At 40.9% G+C, this 25,418-nt stretch overlaps 1 protein-coding gene across 1 annotated transcript; it reads left to right on the top strand.

Annotated features, from left to right (window-relative positions):
* fzd3b (frizzled class receptor 3b) lies at window positions 1-24,729 on the top strand (the record flags this gene model as incomplete). Its single annotated transcript, XM_080499251.1, has 10 exons — window positions 1-180; window positions 18,074-18,270; window positions 18,455-18,757; window positions 19,003-19,165; window positions 19,312-19,611; window positions 19,887-20,138; window positions 22,831-22,979; window positions 23,365-23,479; window positions 24,232-24,395; window positions 24,507-24,729. The coding sequence occupies exons 1-10, from the start codon at window positions 40-42 to the stop codon at window positions 24,727-24,729; spliced, it is 2,007 nt and encodes a 668-aa protein (XP_080355377.1). The 5' UTR covers window positions 1-39.
* Between the last annotated feature and the right edge of the window lie 689 nt (window positions 24,730-25,418).

Below are 25,418 nucleotides of genomic sequence, written 5' to 3' on the forward strand. Positions count from 1 at the left end.
CTCCTCTTTTTTCTGGTTACACCCGCTCTTTCCATTCACATGGAGTTCATTGAGAGCCACAGTGAGTTCAGCTGTGAGCCCATCAGATTGCGAATGTGCCAGGATCTGCCTTACAACACCACCTTTATGCCCAATCTCCTCAATCACTACGACCAGCAAACAGCCGCACTGGCCATGGAGGTAGGTTGTTTGTGTATGCCATTCAGCCAAGACATGCATTGTCTGTGTTTCACAGCCCCTGTGGAAATGTGATAGTTGCTGCTCTGAACGAGAGGTGATGGTGTTGTAGTATATCTTGCACTGGAGTGTGTTTTGAAGCATTCAAACAAAATTGGACCCCTTCACTGCCAGTGCATGGGTCTTTGTCTCAAGGTGTAGAAATGGTCAAACAAATGAAAAGCAACAGCCCTCAGACCTTCGCATTGAGGTGCCATGCACCTGTTAAGGACAAAGGGACTTTACATGCAGTGTGTAGTAGTGGCTCAGAAAATTAAAATCGCCACAGCAAACACTGTTAGAATTTAAACATTCTGCATTCTCAGTAGTGTACCCTGATTTAACCTACCATTAATTTAAAAAGATAGTTCTCTCTCCAGATATAATTTAACAGATTACAGAAATCTTTTAGTTTGGCTCTTTAACCACTTGGTGTCTGATCATATTATTATATTTGAAAATAAATCTCAGCACACTTACAAATAATCAAGATTTGTGCTGATAGGATGTTTCATTATGACAATATACAGATGGTTTGGACTGACTTTGTATTTCCGCCCTTCATTCTTCATGTTTAGTATTTAAATATTTCTCTGAGTTGTGGTCCAGGATGCATTGTGGCACATTTCAGTTTAAGATCAAAAGAGGATTATGAGAGAAGAGTTCAGAATTTCAGCTTTTATTTCCTGGTATTTACATGTAGTACACGTGTTAAACAACTTGTAACATCATATCACCTTTTCTTTTAGACCAAATCTTTAGGTGAGCAGGGAGGGTTTCTCTCTTCAAGCTCCTCTTCATGAGATGAAGTGCATGCTCTATTGGGTAAAGTTCATGTGATTGATCCTCTGATGTAGTCCTTTGTTTCGTTGGCAGTGTGCTTTGGGTCATTGTCCTGCTGCATGATGCACTTCCTCCTGATGAGTTTGGATGCATTTCTCTGTCATTTGGCAGGCAAAATGCGTCCTTACATTTCTGAATTCCTTCTGCTGCTATCATCACCAGTCATATCATCAATAAATAATGAACCTGTTCCAGAAGCAGCCATGCAGCCCAAACCATGACGGTACCGCCACCATGCTTCACTGATGAGCTTGTATGCTTCAGATCAGCAGTTCCTTTCTTTTTCCATACTCTGCATCACTTTGGTAGATAATAATCCTGCTCTCATCAGTCCATTACTTGGCTTCCCAGAAATTTTGTGGCTCATCTTTCTACTTCTTTGTAAATTCCAATCTGCCGTTCTGATTCTTACTGCTGATGAGTGCTTTGTGTCTTGTGGTCTGGTTTCCTTGGGTGACCTGTTCAATGTCTGTTGCTCATTACACCAGTAGTTTTTCTTTTTCAGGATATTCTAAATGGCTGTGCTGGCTATGCTCAATGTTTGCTCCACCCAAATGTTGTCGGTGAACAAAAGAAATGAAGGAATTGGCCTTGACATTTCAATACTTTTGGAGGGGACTGTATTTCATAGAGTAATATGGAGCGCTGAAACAGTTGAGAGAGGCTGTTAGTTGAGCTGCTGCCGCCTTTCAGCCTCATGTCACTTTGTGCAACTGTTCCTTGCAGACACGTATAGCTGCGTCTTCTGCTCACCCTGAAACTCCCGACCTGCTTTGGGTGAGAGAAACAAAAGATAGGACAGGATCTTAACCAGAAAAAAAAATGGTTTTTGAGTGAGAGTATTGGTTTTCGGCTCTGTTGCATGCTGTCTGAGGGCAATATTAGACGCACGCGGTCCATCCGCATCATGTTACCACTCCTTCTCAATCCCTCTGTTGCTCCCCAGGAGGTGAGTCTAGATAGGTGTTGCTCAATAACTAGACAGTAATTCCCTGTTTACAATTATTCGTGGGTCACGGAAATGTATAAAACTCTATTTACATCAGGAATGTTTTGTGTTATAGTTATGGTAAAGTGGCAGGACTACGTTGTTGTTTACAGACTTGCCACCAAGACTTAGGTTTATCGTTTAAATAAACACAAATTCCTCTAGGTAAGATGTGGTCCTTCTTAAAGATGAAATTAAAATTGAGTCACCTCTTTTGTAAGCAGAACTTTTCCCATGTTTTGACCATGCTACTGTGGTTTAGTTTCAAGAACACAGAAGAGCAACAGATCAAGTAGTTTGGATTCAAACTGCCTCCAGCTGTTGATAGTTGGCATATTAAATAACTTGTTGAAAAGCAGATGAATTTAGACAAGGTCATTGTTGGCTGAGCACTTTGTTTAATCTTTGGGGGTTTTCTTCTCTTTATTTTTGGTTCTTGTTCAGTTCATATTTTCCCATGTTGGAACCAGATGAATGTCAGCCAAAAGATCAAGCAAAAACTCTCCGTTCTGCCCTCTGAATATTTAATCACCAAGAGGGATTTCCGACATTTTTTTTCATGTCAAAATACGCAGTGCAGGAGGCTGTCAGGATCACTGCTGTCAGATGCTTGTTTTCCCTTTTTAGAAAAAAAAAAAGAGGGATTAGTATAAAACAGCTTTATTTTGGATTGACAGTCATGCACTTTGAATTTGCTCAGCATGTTTTGGATGGATGCTAGCCCTCCTATCGTCACAGGATTCATCCGGCACGTTAAGCACCATGCAAATGATCAAATCAATTCCCCAGTGTCATGTCAAAACACGCTGTGTCAAGGTTTGTAAGAAGCATTTGTTGTTGAACTTGATTCGACCCACATGAAGACGGAGCCAAGCAACTGACACCTTTGGTCCCTCCAGTCATGGAAGAGACTGCTTTCTGAAGACGGTCGAGTCGCAACATGAGCTCCGTTAGACATCCTACACTGGAGGGCTTTGACCAGCCACAGTCGTCCTGCTGGGAATCCCATAGAAAATACAAGATCCCTCACTACACTGTGTCCGGATGGTCGTTTATGCACAGATGTCCAGGAGAATTCATAACTGCATTTGTTTGGTGAACAGAAAATTTGAAACCAATATATTTAATGATCAAAACAATTTCATCCTGTTTGTGAAAAAGGAAGTCAGACTTATTACTTTGTAATATATCTGTTGTGATATACAGTGTATGTACAATATAAATTTAATAATTTGATGTTGGTGAATTTAATTTTACTGAAAGCTAATTCCAATTACAATATATGATGTGTGTAGTAGTAGTTTACTATGTTCATACATAATATCTCAAACCCTCATTGGCCTTAATGAATGCCTGTAGCTTTTATGTCACTGCAATGTCAGTGGAGCCTTCACTGAGTTCAAGCTGTGCTCTGAAGCAGCTGTGCTTCAGCACAGCTGGGTTAACATTTGGATGTTTGTGCTCAACTAAAATGTTCCTTGACACAGAACAACTATTGTGTGCTCGGATAGAATTATTGGCCTTATGGAGACTCGGGCAAGCAAAAAGAATGTGATAATTAGCTGGCTATTTCAGCAGTTTGTGTTCAACAAAATCAATGTTTGCATAATTCGGTTGTTCTTTGTGGTTAATATTACACTGTTAATGGCTTACACTCAACATACAATCAGATACAACACAATGGTGGTACTAGAAGTCCAGTACTTGGTTTTTTTTTTATGCCATGGACCAAGGGATTAATTTAGAAGCGTCTCTTGGTATGTGCCCGTTTAAGATTAATTTTGTAGTATGTGAAATAAGCAACTGCTGCTAAATCAGCGTGAAGATCTTCAGATGCTTCAATGAAACTGGAGCCATTGTCGGCAGCTGTTGTCGTCACTTTTTGAGTCAGATACACGATGGATATTTGCTCTGCTCAAGTGGCAGGGCTTTCACGTCTTAACTTCCATACTGCCTCGATGGATCAGTCTGCAAAGCTATTGCTTTTATTTTTCTGGTTAAATTTTTCATGTCAGGCTGAAACACCAGCTATTTTTTTTGTAATTTTGGTCAAGCACTGCAGAATCAACAATCCCCGAGGCTGTCGGAAGGTGGCAAGGAGGAGGGTAGTTTCAGTAAAACTCTACTGTGCATCTCCCAACCTCCAGTACCATCTTCAAGGGAAAAACAGTCCTTGCTCATCCATCCAGTTAGTCACTGATATATGACCAAGACGAGACCTTTTCTACTGAAACCTGCCGTCACTGTGTCTTTGCTGGCCTTGAAATATTACCTTTTATTTTAAATTACTCTTTTGTGTATAAATCCTGAGCCTGACTAAGGGCTAACTGTACTCTAGTACTTCCTGTGTGCTGGTTTGAGTGACGGGGGAGGTTAACGATGCCAGCTGTCATCTCTCACTTGTGCTAACTAGCTGCTAATCTCTCTCTCAGCTCCACAATGATGACATTGATTCCCACACACCATCGACCAGCCCATCTGCCACAATAGTCAATTAAACCTGAGCGAAGAGTCGTGACAAAGACTGAAACCCAAGAAGGGGAATGAATGCGAGGGTAAATTAATTTGAAAGAGGAATGTGTCCAATGAATTGAAATGTTTTTTTTGTTTTTTTTAAGAGTGCTTTTGTATTTGCACTCGCATGCTTCGTTGGACTTTCTGTCTGTATTGATACCAAAGACTACAGTCTATAGGTCCATCTGCCACAGCATAATATGGTTCCCAGAGGATGTGCTGGAGATCATGACATTACTTGATGTCTACGTTAGGACACAAAGAATTACACATGTGACATTTTTGGAAGTGTGTATCTACATTCAGAAACAGACGCTGATTATAGACCCTGAACGTAATGTTGGGGTTTTCTCAAGGAGTTTCTCTCTTTGTAATTACATATATAGGTTTATATCTGCACCAACGTACGCTGGGTGGTTTCTTAGAAACTTCATTTCAGCAAAGTCCGAAGAAATACTCTTATGTGTTAAATCATCATTTAACTGACTTTGAAAAAAAATGTGGATTAATCATGTCATGAGAAATGAAAGTTTGCAGAGGAGAATAGTTGTGTTGGACCTTATTCTGAAACGGTTATGAAACAGATATAGCTCATTATAGCCCCAATTGTATCTGTAGTTAGTGTAATTAAATAAATGAAAAGGCATACACCACGTGAGTTGTTGTGCTCGAGGTCTTTGGAGCTCAGATGTCTGCTTGATCAGAGTTTCCCCCTGAGTTAATGGGTTGATATTAGATTGTCTGCACTCAAGCTTAATCTAGACGAGAGAAAGTGCATTTTATGCATCTAACAGTCTTCATTATCCACATTAGCCCACCTGACTGAATTAGGGTGAAATTAAAGGAAAGATGAATCAAACACTGTTGTGCAAATGCATGTTTGGTTATTATTGAAATGTCTATAAAGACAGTAATGTTGATTCCACAGTTTTACTGTTAGTGGTTGTCACTTACACTGGTTTAAAAAAAACAAAAACGCAACAGAAAGCTATTCTTTGCTGGTTTCATTGCGCTAGTTTGAATGCTGCCACAATCTCCTGGAGTGAATGACTTTAAATTGCCCCCTGATGAACAGAGAGATTTAAAGAGAGGCTTATTTGGGTTACAATGGAGGGCAAAGTTTGTGAAGCAAACATGCAGCTGTCAGTCTCTGGCTTTACATGGCTGCTGCAAAACCTGAGTTGAGGCGGGGAAAAAACTCTAGTTTTGGTAGAGAATTTGGGAAGCCTTAATGTACTGCAAAGATCTGAGCTCTGAAACCAACTACTGCATGCAGCTGATCGGTAATTACATTCCTGCTACAGCACCGCCTACATTTATGAACCACTGCTGACACTTGAAATATATTCATGATGACATACACCAGAACTTAGAGCTTTCCTCCCCCTCTTTGTGCTAATGCAGCATTTAGACTGAAAGGAACATGTTTTCTTGCAGTGTTTCTAACTGTACGCACCTCAATGTCTGATGCTCAGCTGCTTAAACTAGCTCCTGAGATTGAGTCATTTCTGTCGGTGTATTAGAATATCATGGATGCAATACCACAGTATATTTAATATAGACTCTTGAATATTTGTCCCTCCGTAGTGATGCCACATGATACTCTTAAAATTACATTTTACGTATTGAATTTGTTTTAGGACGTGTGCTCTTTTGAGGACGACTGTCCACTCATGTGGCCTGCTGACACGTCGTTCTCAAAATAATGGAATAATGGCATGTGATGAACTAACAGGCAGGCTTTTGCATATTTAATTTCTGTGAAAGCGTACTTAAGGGCTTTTATTCCTCGACAGGACCACCTTTGTTTTATAGCTCCACCCACTCCAGAGAGGGAGAATATGGGAAATACAGTTATATACATGCTGGTAATGGCCCTAAATCACATGTTTGTTTTTTGCTTAAAAATGTTGTTTATTGCACAGAGTGGATATCCAGTAGGAACTAAATCTTGGTGGAAACGAAGGATTTTGGCCTTTAAGAATTTGTGAGCAGGCGGGATTATTCTGTGGGGGTCACAAAAAGAGCAGGAGGTAGAGAGGAATGAAGTGTTCAAAGGAAAATGTGTGGGGCATGTGAGCAGAAAGAAAATGTCAGAGACTAAACAGAGGGAAATGCTGACAGAGTGACAGGTTGTGTAAAGTCCTCAGACTCTACTGTCTCTGCTATTTGTGTTTCTCTCACCACGGGTTCCTGTCCCTCAAAATAAGGCTGCTCTGTGTAAGAGGGGCTATTGTGGGGCCACCAGGTCCCCGCCACTAAAGTGCTTGTGCATGCCAAATCTGGAGAGTTTGAGTCTTGTTGTACTTAAGTGTGGTCTGTTGTGTTTTTTCTTTGTGCTCATGTGAATGCAGGAGAGAATTTGTGTGTGTGTGTGTGTGTGTGTGTGTGTGTGTGTGTGTGTGTGTGTGTGTGTGTGTGTGTGTGTGTGTGTGTGTGTGTGTGTGTGTGTGTGTGTGTGTGTGTGTGTGTGTGTGTGTGTGTGTGTGTGTGTGTGTGTGTGTGTGTGTGTGTGTGTGTGTGTGTGTGCGTGTGTGAAGAGGCTGATTGCCCCATTCACTCTGCAGAGACAGGCAGGTACTTATTCATTTAAAAAGTTCCCGTTTATTTCAATTGAACTCTTGATTACCCTGCTTCTTCTGACAGAGTCTATTGAAGCTGCGAGGCTAAATGAAGCAATCATTTATTTATTCGTAGCACAAAGGCTCTGACTGGTGCTGCTTTTTGGCAGGCTTTTCCCATCTACATAGCTGCCCATGCTGCTAATCCAGCCTCGCAATTCATCGTAAAGAGAGATTTGTGGAGCGATTGGCGAGATTTTCTTTTGCTGAAACACTGCTGTGTAGTTTGCTGTAAGTATAGCAATAGTTTTTGGTGAAGCTGTTGCACTGAATTCCCAAAATTAATGGATTGCCATTTTGGCTGAACAATATAAAATGTATGTCTTTGTCATTGTATTGCACAGTTATCGATATTAAGTTATGTGTTATTTTTTCTGTCTTCCTTTTAGAAACCATTTTGAGGCTTGGACAATAAAAGCTTAGAGTCTAAATTCTAGTTTAAATTTGGACAAATTAGGCCAAAATTGTTTTAAAAATCAAGATCATACTGCTGTATCGTCCAAACGGACATTTTTGAATTGAAAACAATTGTTCACAACCCCAAAAAATAAAACCTCTTTAAATGGCTGAAACAAAATATAAGTGGCATGTCTAACTCCCAATAGGTTGGGGTTTTTTTTCCTACTGGGTGACGGTATCACAGTCTAATGTACTGGACTGACAACTTGTCCAGAGTGTATCCTGCCATCATTCATAGCAGAGATCAGCTCCACCACCCTGTGAGCCTGAGGGTGCTTCCACATCCTCTGTATTTGGGTCAAACTCCTTGAGATTTTCGGTTTTGAGTGCTGTGCAGCTAAACGCAGGGCTACACGAAAGCAGTCGCTCCAAGAGCGGCCAGAGAGGTGGCCCCATAGCGGCTGCAGTCGAACTCTGGTGCCACCTGACCGATGTGTCAAATCAGACCAGACGGCCTGCGTATGACACAAGTTTGAGCTGAGAGGCTCCTGCCGTCTCATCAGCGTTGTATTGTGCGCTACTATCATTTCACACATGTTCCAACAAGGCAGAAGAGAAGAGAATCGTCCACAGCCTTACTTGGGGCCCAACGTTTTTCTGCCTCTGAGATATGTGTTCGTGATGGCTCAGCTATCCACAACACAGAAGGGTCGTCATGTTTGTTGTTCAGTGAATGTCTTCCTGTTTAAATTGTACTAGAAAATTACTGTTGCTAGTCACTTATATTGTCAGTAGAGTATGGCATAGCATTTTCCTATCTTTATATTAGTTTGTAATAAACGGCAAAATATATATCTTGTGTGTTTCTTCTTGTGTTTTTGTTATCCGACTCTGGCATACCTTCCAGATGTTGGTTTGTTGTCCAACCTGCTTTCTCATGCTGACCAAGTCGAGCAATCTGTCACTGAGGCTGCCATGTGTCTTTCCATGCATCCCATATATCTGAATGGCACAGATTGCCGTTTTTGCATTGTAAGTCTTCTCCTTCAGTCTGTGTTGAGCCTCTCTGTGTTCCGCTCTGATACAACACATGAATATAGGTTATCCTTGTCTTATGGTTTTAATCTGAACTCCTGACCCAGCCTGCGAGCTGTATGTGGAAATGTGTGTGTGACTGGCGAGTGATGTTTAACCCTCAAGACTAAGCCCAGATTCACACTACCATACACACAAACATACACACACTCACACACAGTCATTGATCCCCTTGTCACGCAAAGCCACTCAACACAAGGCGGCTCAAACATTTTCTGCATACTGTAGGGCAGGACGGGCATCAGCTTTAAAATCCTGCTTCTACTAATTGTGCACTTATCAAGGCTCACACAGCTCTTTGCTCTCAAAATAGCTGCTGTATAAATGTGAATTGCATATTTAACAGCTCAAATCTTTGCCAACGGAGGAGAGGTGACTTGTAGTTAAAAAGAAAAAAAAAAACCAGGTCTGTTTTGTTGTGATTTTAGAAAAGTAGGTGTTTTGTCAAGTTATTTAGACAATAAACTACCATTCTGTGGAGCCTGCAAATAGTTAACTTTTTGCTTTAAGCAGATTGGTTTTTTGATGGTGTCCATATACAAAACGTTTATCTTTTCATCACAATTTCTTTTTTTTTTTTTTTTTTTTGCAGTGACAATCCAACATTGACTTATTAGTCAATGCAACATTATCACACAACCTTTTTAACAGTAATGAGATTATATTTAATTTATTGTTTATTTGCAGCTGTATTTATTGTGAAACCTCAATATTTGATTGACAATATGCAAGATCATTTCTATTTTTTGTTTTACTGTGAATAAACATAATGCATTGGAAATTAGTTTATAAAAAAAATTTTCAATTTCAAAAAATAATTTCAAAGGTTTACAGTGCCATATGATAAGTACGTGGTTGTATATTTAAAAAAATATTTTTTTTTTCCTCAGATGCTGCAAAACAGGTCATATACTCCATATATGTGTGAAGCAGATGGATATGCCCAGCCGGCTTGGATTGTGTGAAGAAGTGTGTGGGTGATTTGAATCAGCTCCATTGTCACACTCTTTGCTTCCCATCTACATCTCTATCATTTTGTTTGACCTGCTCTCCTACACTTCTCTCTTTCTTTTATTCTCACTTTCGCACTTTCTCTTTGTTGCTTCTTGTAGAAACGTGTGTGTGTGTGTGTGTGTGTGTGTGTGTGTGTGTGTGTGTGTGTGTGTGTGTGTGTGTGTGTGTGTGTGTGTGTGTGTGTGTGTGTGTGTGTGTGTGTGTGTGTGTGTGTGTGTGTGTGTGTGTGTGTGTGACATGATAAGACATGGTCCTGTGAGAGTGTCCACATCACCTGTTGCCATGGCAGTTAAATAGGCAGAGAAGGAAAGCGAAGAATGGAGGGACACATGCTGGCAGGGGAGGGGAGGAGAAGGAAATTGGATGATGAGAGCATGTTCTGGAAAGGCGGTGGAAGAAATGAGTACAAATACAAGGGAAAGAAGTGATTTATACTTGAGCTTTTTCTTTGCTGAAAAATGTTTGCGGTTCTATGGATTCCCATTTGTTTCTGGAAATTTTAAGTGTTGAAAAGCCTTATTAATGTGTGACACTCCAGCTACATACATATAAAGACAGCCTACTACTATAATCATTAGGAGTAAGTTGCAGATGCACAGCTGACTGGAAAGTCACCCTGCAATTTTTGTTTTGCTCATTGTTGTCTGGTAAAGTCAGACATGACAGACTGGAGGGAGTGAATGACTGAAAAAAACAATAGTAGACTGTTTTGTGGATGATTGATAGTTCTTCTTCAAGTAAATAAAACTGATAAGTACAACACATAGTTAATCTTATTACTGCTGACATGAACCGGCATGCTATTATGTTTGATTGTGTGCAGTCATACCTTGTTTGCCACCTGCTTGTTTCGAGAAGATTTGAGGTTTTTTGTTTTGTGTTTTTTATTTTTTATTTAACTAGTCAGCAAAAACCCACAAATAATCTTAGTTTCAGTTTATTTGGAAATACAGTCGAGATCATTTAAAACAAATATATTTTCACTTTAATCAGATATTATATCATAATTTTTACTCCTAACCTTAGAAACCATGCTCCAGCATGTCAGAGCACTATTTATTTAAATCAACACATCTGAAATGCAAGCAGCAATTCTAATTCTTAAAATAAATCTAATACTATCACTTAACAAAGAGCAATTTCCCAAATTCTAATCTATGAAATGAACTGCTCTTTGAATATTGTTAATCAAACGTGTTTAATTGTGCAACTTTGCTGAACTTGTCAGAAGTTTCTTGGTTTCATACAGTCTTGCACGAATTGGACAATGTTCTTGGTCTATTTGTTGCACAGATTTTGCTCCAGCTGTCGTTATCATATTCTTGTTCTACCCGCTCCTTCTATAGCACGCTGCCATCCAAAGCATTTATTATGCAGCATTTTAAAGCCTTTGATGGCTTATTAACAAACAACATTGAAGCACCTGTAGCTGGCTTCTCATCTCCCTGCTATGATCACCAAATCATGTCTCTGCCGTCACAGGATATTGTCCAGTTAAAGAAGAGAAAAACGATTTGAAATCAAAATCAGAAGGTTTATTTATGACAAATTAAAATTTGGCATGAAATGTGGGATTTCTTGTCGATTGTCTTCATTATTTTCTAGTAAAGCACTAAATAATTAGAAAGATTTGCAGTACATTGAGATAAGGAAGTTGACTGTTACCAACCCAAAGGATAATGGATGTAGAACCTGAAAGAGCGATGGTGTGATTGACAAAGTGGTGCTAAATACCCCCCACCCCACCCCCACCCCCAACACTTTTTTCAAGCATGAAATTACATGATAAAAGGGAAAGAGAAGTCGATGAATACTGATGATGGCAAAGAAAAAAAAAAGGAAATGCGTATGTCAGCATAATTGTGAAGAGTAAATGGGAGGCAAGAAAAACAAGAAATGAATACAGGTGGATGAATATGGGAGGAGAGCAGGAGGAGGGGAAGTAAACGTGAAGGGGAATACCATTAACGGCTTTATCTGGTCGTCCCGACTGAACGATGGATGGACACGGATAAACGAACAAATGAATGAAAGGGAGAGAGTGTGAGAGAATGGTGCCCCTTTTTTAACTGTCTTTTCAGAGATTAGAGAGCATCACAGTGCGCGTAGTTCATCTTTTCATGGCCAACGCCTGTTTTCTCACAAGCAGGGGAGAAAAGAGAGGAGGCAGGCACACAGCCAGACAGAGAGAGAGAGAGAGAGAGTGTGTGTGTGTGTGTGTGTGTGTGTGTGTGTGTGTGTGTGTGTGTGTGTGTGTGTGTGTGTGTGTGTGTGTGTGTGTGTGTGTGTGTGTGTGTGTGTGTGTGTGTGTGTGTGTGTGTGTGTTGTGGTGTGAAATTATCAACAGACACATTTGCCATGTCTGCATTGTGGAGTGAACAACTACAAAATGTTCCTTGAGACTGGATCCAGGCAGTAGAATTAGCAATTGGAAATTATAGAGGCAACAATTTTAAAACAAAAAACAAAAATAAAACGGCCTTTTTTGAATAAAACATTGAAAATAGATGGTGGGATGGTGTGAAGCACACGCAATGGAGCATACTTGTAACTGCAACTTCACTGTGAAATGCTATAATGCACTTCTCAAGCAGTGGGGGGGTGGCAAGAAAGAGATTGTTATTAGCTCTAATGTATGAAAGCTTTTAAAGAGATATGCTGATAATCGTTTGAGTGTGAGGAGAAGTAATAAAAGGATCGAGTGACGGGAATTCACTATTGTGAATGCTACAATTCACAATAGTGAATTGTAGCATTTTGTTCTCCAAGCTGCTGCAGAAGGGATGTTGCAGGATTATTATGTTGTGGCTAGCTAATGGAGGTAGGAGCTCATCTGGTCGGACAGCATTTGTCCTGCAGGGCCTCACAGACTGATTGGAGTGTGAGTTATGCAGTGAGATGGAGAGGACGGAGATGGCACGAGAGGAGGGAAAAGAAACTGAGAGCATGTGAGGATGATATGTCCAGATGGAGTTTGCGGAGGTTCGGTTGTAGAAAGCCAGATTTTCCCCATCGAAATTGCTCCTCATCTAAAGCTGTGAAAGTGGTAGCACCTCCCACCCAGATGTTTTAAGATCAACATTTCAGTACTTTTAAATTTATAGATTTAACAGATTTTCAGTTGATGGATGTGGTCAAAATGTTCTTTATCCAGCAAATGGCAACGAGAAACATATCATACGATCAGTAAAATCCACAGACTGCATTTATACAAATACAAATTGTGCATTCTCTAAATTATTCAGGCTCATTAATGCACACTTCAGAAAATAGAGTGAGACTATTTTGTGTGAAAGCTATGTTTTGTTTTTGTTTTTTGAGAAAGCATTGCTGCCTGCTCAGGATCTGTTTCTTTGGAGGCTCCGACCCAATAGCCTGTCACCTTGATCTGACCACAACACAAAGCTGGTGACAGTTTCAGGAAGTGTGTGTGTGTGTGTGTGTGTGTGTGTGTGTGTGTGTGTGTGTGTGTGTGTGTGTGTGTGTGTGTGTGTGTGTGTGTGTGTGTGTGTGTGTGTGTGTGTGTGTGTGTGTGTGTGTGTGTGTGTGTGTGTGTGTGTGTGTGTGTGTGTGTGTGTGTGTGCGCTCATTCTAAACAGTCCTTCCAATCCATTTGACTCTCTAATCCACCAAGAAACCTTCTCTTTTCTCCTTTCCACTCCAGTTTTCTTCTTTACTCCCTCCCTCCATCCCTCCCTCTTTCACTACACTTCCTCCTATTGCACTTGACAAACTGAACGAGTTTCTGCAGAGTCGGCTAACTGGATTTTCTACAACTGCCTTGCACAACTGCTCACACACACACAGCAAAATGCTCAATGGCTAAGCCCCCCCCAGAAAATCAAGCAATTATGTTTTGGATATGGTTTTAGACAAGAGCAAACAACTCATCTTAGCCTTCATCATAATCTTAGAAAGGATGAGGGGGGAAGAAATAATGGAGCTTTTATAAAAGGGAGATTACGTGAATAAACAGAGATTACAAACTGCAAAGTTAACAGAGCAAAAAAGCGTACTGTGTCGTTAGTCCACAGCGGTTTCTATTTCAAAGCATGTAATGACGTCACTTAATTTAGTGAACTTGTCATTTCTGCTGTGGTTTCTTTCTTTCTGCTCTAAAGCAGCAACTACAATGTTTCTCCTGTTTCCAGAGGTATAATTGCTTGCATTACGTGACCGCTCGTCACGTCTCTTACTGTCGCTCTCCGTTTTTCTTTGTTGATTTTTTTACTTAAAGCTTTTTTCCCCTTCAGTTTTTTTTTTCTCTCTCCCTCCCCCCGGGTTTCTTTGGAAAGAGGGAGTGCAAAGAAAGAAACTTAATCCCTCTATTGAACAAGAGGTGGACCAGTCAGGGTCCCCCCCCAGCCTTATTTTCCACTGTGTTAAAAAAACCCACCCAGCTTCTCATTTCGCTTTTCATTTTGAATGCTCACAAATGTTTGTATAATACACTTGCTCATACATTAAGTTTTTTTCTCTACAGCTGCACCTTTAGCATGCTCTGCACTGCAGTTGCTCTTGTATGTTAAGAAGGGCACTTGTGAAAGCTGAATTTGTGAACATTAAAATGTTTCTGACAAATATAGTTTCCCCGTCACTGAGGTCAAAGTACTGTTCATATGATTTGCAGCCTGCGTGGCTGATATGTCTGTGGGTGTGTGTTACCTAATGGGTCTTGAAATTTTAATTTATATTTGCATTTCATTTTATCTGAGTATATGACAGTAGCACTGCCATATCGCTGGAGACTAACCGAACGTCATGTTCACGTGCTTTCATGCTCTTTGCATTCATCCAGTATATCTGATTAACCAGCTGTAACTCTACTACTGCCCTACATGCCCGCCCACTATGTAGATGAGAGTAGCCATGGCTGTGTGTGGAAAGAGCTTAGTGAACGAATGCAGTGATCACTGAAAAGATAGATAGATACAAGTGAGGAAAATGTGGACAAAGAATAACTTGTGGCTAAGAGAAACTGTTATATACAAGTATAATTTCAAAGCAGTAAGGCAAACGTCATATACTTTATGTATTTACTGCAACTCATATCATCACAATTATTGCATACTGACATATCACATTGTCCTAATATTTTGATGCTGCTATGCTTATTCAGTGTAGTTGAAAGGTCAAGTTTTTTGAAGGACATATTATTTGTCTCTAACAAAGTAGAGGCCTATATGATTACATTATTTCGCAACCAAGTCGAAACGAGTCAGCTGTCTCATTTATTGGTCATATTCCAGTAAGAGCCATGGCGTTCAGAACAGGTGCATGGTTTGGATTTGATTAGTTGACATTACAAGGCCTCCAAGACTCGGATCCAGTGTGGCCTGTTGTCTTTAATGGCAGGAAACAAGTGAAGTGATTAAAGTGGATTCACTTAAGACAGGAAAGAGGGAATATTCTGGGAGTGTGATCCATTTCAGGAAGCTGATACACTACATGCCCTCTCTCTATTAAAATCCTCTCCTCGTCCTTATCGCAGTGTTTCAGCACGAGTTTGCCTTCTCCCTGCGGCCAGGTTTGCAGGATTTTCTTCTTTCCTTTCGCTGCTCGTCCGTCACAACTGACATACAAAATGCCAGGCAATTCACTTAAGTTGTCCTCCATGCAAGACTGGCTGCCAACCCCCTCCTCTCTTGCTGGGTGGCACAGTTAGACCACTTAATATCAATATTCTCTTTGTGGTGGGAGATGGGGGCAATTGCCCTGACTGTCAGAATAATTGCACACAGATAACTGAACACATGTGAAGACTTGTGCAGGCGCACAAGCCTCTCTCAGCCTCACACACTGGCAATCACAGTAACTGGGACACACACTAAATACAAGAACAATAAGACACACACACTTGCACGTGTATGCTTGTGTAAAGCCACATGCATGGTATAAACATGCGGAATGGGAATGGGAGTCACGCACATATTCACTGTGGAGTTGATGTGAGGACGTGAAAAAGCATCCGGCTCTTCCATGCATGGAGACACTCAGAAATCAGCTCCCACTCATTTAAATATGGCCTGGGGCTCGTACCAAAAGCATAATTGAGGCGACTGGACAGACGGGCACACAAAAAAACATTCAGCAGATTGATAGCCACATCACTTTGTAAGACTGAAGACAGTAGAAAACTTTCATATTCTAATAAATATCACCATTTTCCATCAGGCGTTTACCATAATCGGGTCATTAAGTTGTCTATTAATTGTATTTATCTTCACACAATGGTTTTATTTTGTTCTGGGTTGTAGTGGTCACACGTTCATCTGTCCGTCCATCTTGTCCCTGCTGGTAAATGTTTCAGTACATCTTCACCCAGTCCTCAGCATCATTACTGGAATATCAGAGGCTTGTCTACCACTTGCTAACTATTTCAACTGAAGTTCATATGCGCCTCACTTTTTGACACAACACAGCTCCGACCAAGATCATGTGTTCAAACTAAAAAAAAATAAAAATACAAAGGTTATAAAATTATTGAATTATTGAATGAAGCAAAGTGGTATGTGCACACACTTTACATGTGCTTTTCAATACTCAAAACTGTGTCACACAGCCCATGCACCACTGCACCCATTTACTGGTAGAGCATCTCTCCAATCTGCAGATCTAGAGCACAGCAATCGAGAACGATCAAAACATACACACAAGGTCAGACACACAGACATGAACACACACGCACGCAAACCCATTCATGCATGGCTCTCTGCACAAATGCAGTCATACAGTCTGTGAGCACATATTGTAGCTTTTGTAGTCCGCAATCAATTTAAGTGCAGTGTTTTGTGTTACATCAACACATATTTCACTCAATGTGCATTGTTGTGTGAATTCAGGCTAAATGGTTTTTTTTTCCCATTGCTGTCGTCTCTGTTCGTTGCTTTCGTGGTTCTGCTCTGATTTCTCCGTTACGCCTCGTCAATGCTCCATTGAAAAGTCAACTGTAATGCAATGAACTTTTATAAATGTGAATAGATGCAGGTCACTCTGCATAATAACATTACCGCCGCCTGTTCCCGTAATACGGATGACAGTTTTTGATTTCTGAGAGCATCGGTAAAATATTTTCACCATGGTGACAGGAAAAAAAAAAGATGTCTTTAGATTTAAGGCTGAGTGATCTTCAAGTATTACTTTAAATCCAAATGAAAGTTAGATAAACTGAATGAAAGAAAAGTCATGAACTAGTGACTCATTAATCGTAAGTGTATTTAACCTCATTAAATTGTCGCAGGATGCTGAACCAGAATCTCAGGAACTCAGTCGCTGGTACTGGTTTTGAGATTCCAGTTAAGAGTTCCACTTCAATTCTCTGGAAAAATTATGATCTCTTCAGAGATTTAGATCTGTGTACACTTCATGAATCATATTTAGATTTTTATCATCTCCTGCGGTGCCGTTTTCATTATTGAGGGCCTACCGGTAATTTTAATTTGATGGTGCAGCAAGTTTTTTTTGGGCACAAACTGATGAATAATTTAAATCTGCAGAAGTAACCACTTTCTCAACAGATAATCCTCAGCTTGCTCAACACTAAAGACATGCAACAGTAGTGTCTCACTGCTTGAGTGAATCCATCTGTTTTGGTGTTTTTGTGCTGAAAGTCACAACATTGTCACAAGAAAAAAAAATATCAAGGCTTTTTTCAAGGCTGTGTGTCAGTTGAAGCTGTTGGATTTAAAGTTGAAGGTTTTTCCAGACACTCTATCAGTCTGTTGATTTTCACTGGCAGCCTGAAGGTCACAAGCTCCACTGTCTGACCTTTAATCTCCAGGAAACACAATATATATTCTGTAGTGTGTGACGCCCGCTGTTTGTTTGCTCAATTTACTGGCACACGGCTGTGGTTCCACCTTCAGAGGTCTTGCTTTGCTGTCCCTTACTTCAAAGAGGTGTTTGGTAATATGACTATACATATTTTATGGGCTTCTAAATATTGATGGAATATTGAGTCGTCGTCTAAGTGAGAGCAGAGGAGTTGTCACACATTTGTCCCCCCTCTCACTTTCCCTCCGTCCTCTTTGATGGCTATTTCAGGTTGAATATGAGCCTCCTCAACTGTGCCACTGATAGCAATTTTTTTCTGAGCTTGTGTGTAGATGCAAATCTATATAGACATATTTATGTGTGTGTGTGTATGTTAATGTCATGCACAGGGTTTCCTACATGTGTGTCAGGTTCAATAACAAGCGTGTCTATACTGTGATGTGCATCCGTGCGTTTGTGCAAGTATTTACAGGTGAAGCTTTGAGACTACTGCTAGACTACGGCATGTTGCAGCAGCTTCTGTTTTTTTTTTTTTCTTTGTTGCAGGTTAAAGCATAAATTACCATCATTTTCCATCCCATTAAACGTTCTATCTGTGTCTCCTTCAAAGCCGTTCCACCCGATGGTGAACCTGGTGTGCAGCCCTGACCTGAGGATGTTCCTGTGCGCCCTGTACGCTCCTGTGTGCACTAAATATGGCCAGGTGTCCATGCCATGTCGATCCCTCTGCCTGCGAGCCAAGGATGAGTGTCACAAGCTCATGGAGGTTTTTGGATTGTCCTGGCCAGATGACATGGAGTGCAGCAGGTATTATGACTATAGTGAGGATATCTCTCTATTCTTTAGGATCCTTCCCTCTTTTTTGGCCTCAAACTGCAGGCTCTGTTTCCACCTTCTCTCCCTCTCTGTCTTTATATACTGTATGTTTGACTTCATAGAGAGCCTGAAGAAACCTGTATCAACCTCTTCTGATGGAATTCTTGCTTTTCAGGTTCCCAGATTGTGACAAGCCCTATCCTCGTCAGGAGGACCTGCAGACTGGCTCTGAACCCACTGACCAGTCATCCATGACAGTCCAGAGGGATTATGGTTTCTGGTGTCCCAGAGAGCTCAAGGTGGACCCGGATCTGGGATACACTTTTATGGGCAGAAAGGACTGTTCTGCCCCTTGTCCTTCAATGTTTTTCAACCAGCAGGAGCTGACCTTTACCCGATACTTCATCGGGGTCATCTCCATTGTCTGCCTGTCCGCAACACTCTTCACATTCCTGACTTTCCTCATTGATGTTACAAGGTTTGAGTGCCTTCATATTTAGTATGACGTTTTCCTTATGTTGTTACTGAACTCCATGAACCTCAATAGATAACAAAGTACTTTGTGACTCATCAAAATATTTGTGAGCTTTTTTTAAATGTCCGTAACTGCTTGCAGAATCCTATGTGAAAGAAGTCAATTAGTTGTATAGTCATGGTAGAGCCGCGAGATGAAATTAACAACAATGTGAGAAAAGTGACTAAATGAGTGTTCTTTGACAACAGATTTCGATATCCTGAGCGTCCGATCATCTTTTACGCTGTGTGTTATGTGATGGTGTCGTTGGTGTTCTTCCTGGGATTCCTGTTGGAAGACCGAGTTGCATGCAACGCAGTCAGCCCCACTCGGTTCAGAGCTTCAACTATAACACAGGGCTCACACAACAAGGTGAGGGTTTTGTTTTGGTCCATGATATTGATGCACAAGTAACACATTTCTCTCATAAAAATAATTATTTTGTGAATCGGAAATTAAGTCAGAAACAGTTTTGTCTCATGGCTGATTCATGTGTTGTTCTCCCTCTCCTTTCTTAGGCATGCACCATTTTCTTCATGGTACTCTATTTCTTCACCATGGCCGGCAGCGTGTGGTGGGTCATACTGACAATCACTTGGTTCCTGGCTGCCGTGCCTAAATGGGGCAGTGAAGCCATTGAGAAGAAAGCTCTCCTCTTCCATGCCATTGCCTGGGGCCTTCCAGGGGCCCTGACCGTTACCCTGTTGGCCCTGAATAAAATCGAGGGAGATGGGATCAGTGGAGTGTGTTTCGTAGGGATATATGACATAGACGCCCTGAGGTGGTTTGTTCTGGCACCGCTCTGCCTGAATGTGGCGGTGAGTACAGTGAGAAGATAAATGAGTGGGTGGGTGGGTGGGTGGATGAAAGAAGTGATGAGTGGGATGGAAGTATGGATGGTCGACTGAAGAGATTAATGGGTGGTTGGATGGATACCAGTGTGAAGTGTAGCAAGATGGATGCGTACATAACAAGTGTTTGGTGAATGTCTGCCGGTCTGTCAGTCACCCTGGTCTTTAAAATGCAATTATTCATTTTAAATTATGGGATCTATCGCTAAGCTTTCCCTTCTACTTCATCTTTCTTTCTCCAGGTTGGCGTCGCTCTGCTTTTAGTGGGCATTGTTGCTCTTAACCGGGTGCGCATGGAGATCCCCCTTGAGAAGGAGAACCAGACGAAACTCGTCAAGTTCATGATCCGAATGGGCGTGTTCTCGGTGCTCTACCTGGTTCCTCTGCTGACTGTGATTGGGTGCTACATTTACGAGCACACATATCGGAACATTTGGGAAACAACCTGGATGGAGGAGAACTGCAAGCGCTATCACATCCCCTGTCCTTACAAGGTACAGAGTTTTCTATCAAAAACTTTTCACTTGCAATATTTTTGGATGTCTTTAATTCAGAAGAGCTAAAAAGTAGCGTATCAAAACTAGGTTTTAGTCATTTCTGTCAGATAATGTAAACAAATACACACCCTGGGCTGACAGCTGTGTTCCCAGCACAGCACTGTGCTTCTCATTCACTCTCAATCTGCTGTCAGCTGCCAAAGTTAATTTGTGCAAAGTGCTCAGGTCAGGTGTGTACCTCAGAGGATATCGTGTGTGTCTTTTCTCATTGTGACGGAAAGAGCACAGGTGTCTATTTATTTGCATGATAAATATGCCAGGACCAAGAAATAAGTAAGCTACTCCTGCAGTGTAATAACTTGATACAGAGAGAAAGAGACTGCCTTTTTAAATGATATTTAATTGTTGTGGTTTTACAATTTATATCTTGTACATGTGTAAATCCAATTTCTGATACAATGTGTGCAGACATGAGTGAAACACAGATTATTGAGATAAAAAACAAAAAAAAATCAAACGATCAGAAAAATTGTCAACAAGTGAAAAGACATAGATCGGGAATGTCAAACTTGTTTTAGTTCTGGTTCCATGTTGAAGTTAAATTTTTAACTTTTTTAGATAAACCTATGACAAGCAACCTGAAATTACTTTAAATAATGCAATCTGAAATTGTACCTCTCATAGTGTTTTTCTGAGTATGAATACTGTATTTGTAAAAGACCCGTGTAGCATTGTACAGTCTATAACTTTTTTCATAAACGCACAGTTATAGTATGAATTTTTCACTGTTCAGTCAATAAGTTGTGTCTTATAAACACTGACTGCAGTTGAAAGATCATTTTGGCTGTATTTTTGTCTTTTCTGATTTTGATTTTTGACTTTTATGACACATCTAGTGAATCACCCCGAATTAAAGTGGTGATATAAATACATTGAATATACACAATGAATGCATAAAATATATATGGATGAAGCTGGATTCATTAGCTAATCACAGATTGTTTTTGTGGTCTCGTGAGCAGCTATTTGCGGAGGAGTGGAGTAAGGAGTATCAGTTATCAGCTAATACAGTCCTCAAACTTTAAACTATTCTACCATCTTAGTTTTGCTCTGTTGTCTCACTCCTTCAGATGGTTTTCACACATTTACATCTTGCCGTCAGTCTCCGTTGTTCCTGCCTTTCACACTGGGCTTGCAGTCATGCTCTGCTGCCTGGGCACTATGGGGGCTTTGTAGCAGTGATGAAGAGTGGCGGGAGTGTGTTGTTTTATGCAGCCAACTGATGTATTAATATCCACATGAATGTGAGACTGCAAAAAGAAACATACTCCCTCAGCCCCCTCTCACAAATATGCCCATAAAGCATTACAATCTTTTCATCAGCATGTAAAACTGAACAATCAAAAATAAATCATCATCATGACTCCGAGTTTTAAAATGATTTCATTGGAGTACTGTTACGGTGTCCTGATGATGGAAAAGATCTGATAATTAGCTACTGCCAGATTATATGATCGAGTGTCGAGGCAGGTGCAGCAGCTTAAGTTACTTGTTAGTGTATGTGTTCATGTCTGGAGCTGTGTGTTTGTGTGCAGGCTCATGAGGAGAGACCCTCCAATGTCCTGTTGTGGCTGTGGAATTTCAATATTGCTGTATTCTGTTTGAGCCTTGCCCTGGAGGAGGTTCTGGAAGCAAATGTTTGCATGCATGGGAGGGGGGTACAATTTCATGTTTGGGATAATTGAAGATTCTTTGGGTATTGTCTGAGTTCAAGTGACTGTCTTTGTGCCTGCGTGTTCATGGGTGGTAAATGGACTGATGGCCTAAGGCTGCTTGGTTTATCTCAGGACCTCAATCTGAGACATTTGATCTCAGCCTGGGCGAGACAGACTTAAGCTCATTGATGCATACCAATTCTTCTCATCCCCAAGTTATTTTTTCAACCAAATAACAGGGAATGTCAATAAACGTGTTTGACCCTCACTAGCCACTGGGACGGTATTATGACTGCTCAGATCATTTGTCACTTAATAGGAGCATCTTTCCTCTTGATGGTAATGGAAAGAGTTTGAAAAAGTAGAGCTCTTAAAGACCACCCAAAGTAAGAGTAATGGTTTGTCCACAAAAGACTTTTGTTGCTCACACAGCAGTCACTGTGTGCTTGATGGTCCTTCAGAGTGAAGTTTTATCTTTCAGAAAGATGAAACCATGACTTTAGAATGAATTGCATATAAGTGTGCTTGAAGTGCCTTGAACTTGCTCTGTTTGTGTTTTAAAATGTGGTGCTGTTTTTTTTGTTGTTGTTTTTTTAGTATTCCAGAACAATGAACAGAGATTTGGATTCAATAATGTTATTACCACTAGAAACTGTTGCCCTCTGCTGGCAGCAGCGTCAATGTTCAAGTGCAACGTGACGGAAACCAATTGTGGAACTGAGTTGTTCAGCTGCAGGAGCAGCTGGGTTTTCTCTGAGATCACTTCTTCTCTGCCGTCACTTAGAATGACTGGTGGGACTAAAAACAATTGTCAATACTGGATACACATTTAGTCCTACTAATGAACAAGCATGCTCAGAAGAATTCAAGGCTTTAGTGTTCCAGTAATAATAACAATTTACAAAGAGTATTTTTCTCTTGTTGTCTACCATTTAGCAGACTGTTGAATAGATATGCAATGTTTTTGCTTTTAGGTGGAGGAGACGAGCAGGCCAGCCATGGTTGTGTTCCTGATTAAATACCTTATGATGCTAGTAGTGGGGATTCCCTCTGTTTTCTGGGTGGGCAGTAAGAAGACTTGTTTTGAATGGGCCAGTTTCCTGCATGGACGCAGACGCAAAGAGTAAGTACTGACACCTGACCCTTTTGTTCTTGTTTTTTTCTGATCTTTCTTTGCGATACTATGGATGTATTTGTTACTGATACACAGATACTGCATATCTGCTTGTGTTGGGCTTATTATGTTGAGTTTTGTTATTTTCCTTGATAAACAGGAGAATACCTACTTAGCACATTGGTATCCTCCTGACCTGTATCCTCCCACCCTCTCGTACATTAATTTGCTGAGTCTCGTATTTCACATGTTCCAACCACTCATTATTCTTGCTCCACATCTTAAATATCCTATAATCTCGCCATATGCTCTGTATTGATCTGCCCTGGTAATCCATTTTTCCTGTTTCTCTCCTCCTTTAACCTCCCATCTCTCTGCCCTTGCCCCCCTGCAGTAGTGGGGTGAATGAGTCTCGCCAGGTGCTGCAAGAGCAACCCGACTTTGCCCAGTCTCTGCTCCGTGAGCCAAACACTCCCATTATTAGGAAGTCCAGGGGAACATCCACTCAGGTAAGAAAGCAACAAGATAGCATTTTTCACAAGAAATTGTAAGCAGGCGCACATGATCCCACATGCAACTTTACCTGGAAATCTCGTATTGAAGAAGAATTTGGTGTTTTTGTGTTCCTCATGTTTAAAAGCAGCGTCACCTCTTGACGCACTTTTTCTCATAACAGCCCGGATGAATTGTCACGTTATGATGTTAAGTAACTGATATCTGCGCCAAGCTCTGACAGTGAGAAGCAATCCAATTTGCTGTTGGCACACACTTTGATTGGATTCAAAACAGGGCCACACCACCTCCTCTGAACTGTTCATGAATTGTTTTGGAGAGGTCCAACCTAATCAGATTAGGTTTACATGACAACATTGTAAATGGATCTGAATTTGATCTTATTGCTAGTAATTGCAGGTCCTTTATTCTTCCCCTCTTGAGTTTAATAGAAAGTAACAATTTCATGCATAATGTAACTGATTGACCTGTTCATACAGCTTTTCAATAATTGTTTATTATGATTTTAACACATGCTTATAAAAACCTGAAATCCACACTGCTTTTAGTGAATATCTACAATGTTTGATAAATTACTCATTTGACTTTCTCTGTACTCTGATCTGACCTGATCAATGCACGAACGCTGCCATTTGTTTACAACTATTATTATTAAAAGTGTTTATATAGCCTGAAACATTAACTCTTGTTATTGTATTTTTTTTCCATCTGACCTTCACCTCCATGTGACTTGTCGTCTTTTTTAAAGGGCACCTCCACTCATGCCTCCTCCACCCATTTAGCTGTCCTTGACGACATTGATGAGCCTGTCAGAAGTCACCAGGGACAGCCCACATCTACCAGGAGCAAAGCCAGCAGTGTCCACAGCAAAGCCAGCTATCACGGCAGCCTGCGCCGCACTCGAGATGACAGGTAAAGCTGGATATCCATATCTGTCAGTCAGATGGTGTGTTTGTGATGAGGATGAATCTCTCCCCCTCTTTGTTCCTCTCTAATCCTCATTTTCGTCCCCTTCTGTCTCAGGAGTGATAGTATGGTTTACCGAGGTACAGAGAAGAACAGTTTCCATGGCAGCATGCCACGTCTCAACCACCCACTGTCTGCTCACAGCAGCCTCCATCAGATAGACGGCAACTCGAGGCACAGCAGCAAACATGATGTTTCTGAAACCCCTCCTACCCTCATCACCCATGGAACCACAGCCAGCGAAAGCCGAGCCGCTGAGAATGACGGCACCAGCGCCTGAGAAGACTCATTTCACAGGAAGTGATTATTGTGTGGATGCTGTCACTGCCTTTTGAAGGCCGAAGTATCCGCAGCAGAGAAAACGCATCCTGATGAGTGTGTGCTTTCTTTTCTGGAGTGGGAGTTGCTTCCTGTGAGTGCTGTGATGTGCTCTTGATTCCTCACTGGTCCTTTTTGTCAGCGTGGGTCAGTGAACAGGAAGACCTCACTGGAAGCTGCACTAGTTTAGTCCGTTATTTAATGGCAGTTCACACCTGACTGCTCGAGTCTTTTGGATTGAGGTTTGTTTGATCTACTCACACGCTCAAGCTTTTGTTAATTTTTTCAGTTACACTTTATATTCAGGGAAAAATCATGAACGTTAAAGTGTGACAAGGAAGGTCGTTGTATCTGAAACTACTTACTGCAGCTCTGCTGGGTGAGCTTCACAAGAGGGAAATGCAGGTTGGACATCATTTCGCAGTTGAAGCTCACATTGTTCATATTATGATGCCATTATTTCCAAATCTTGCAGGACCTCCAAAAATAAGGCTAAATATGTGAACATTGTCAATCATCGCTTTTGTACAATATGAAACGTCTCTTCACTTTAGAAAATGTCACATGAATTCTGACTTTTTGTCCTGGACTGGAGATCACAATTAATGACTTTTTCATCGTGCAGCTTCACAGACAAATGTGGACCTAACA

Source organism: Blennius ocellaris, assembly GCF_963422515.1.
Source record: "Blennius ocellaris genome assembly, chromosome: 1".
NCBI classification, from domain to species: Eukaryota; Metazoa; Chordata; class Actinopteri; order Blenniiformes; family Blenniidae; genus Blennius; species Blennius ocellaris.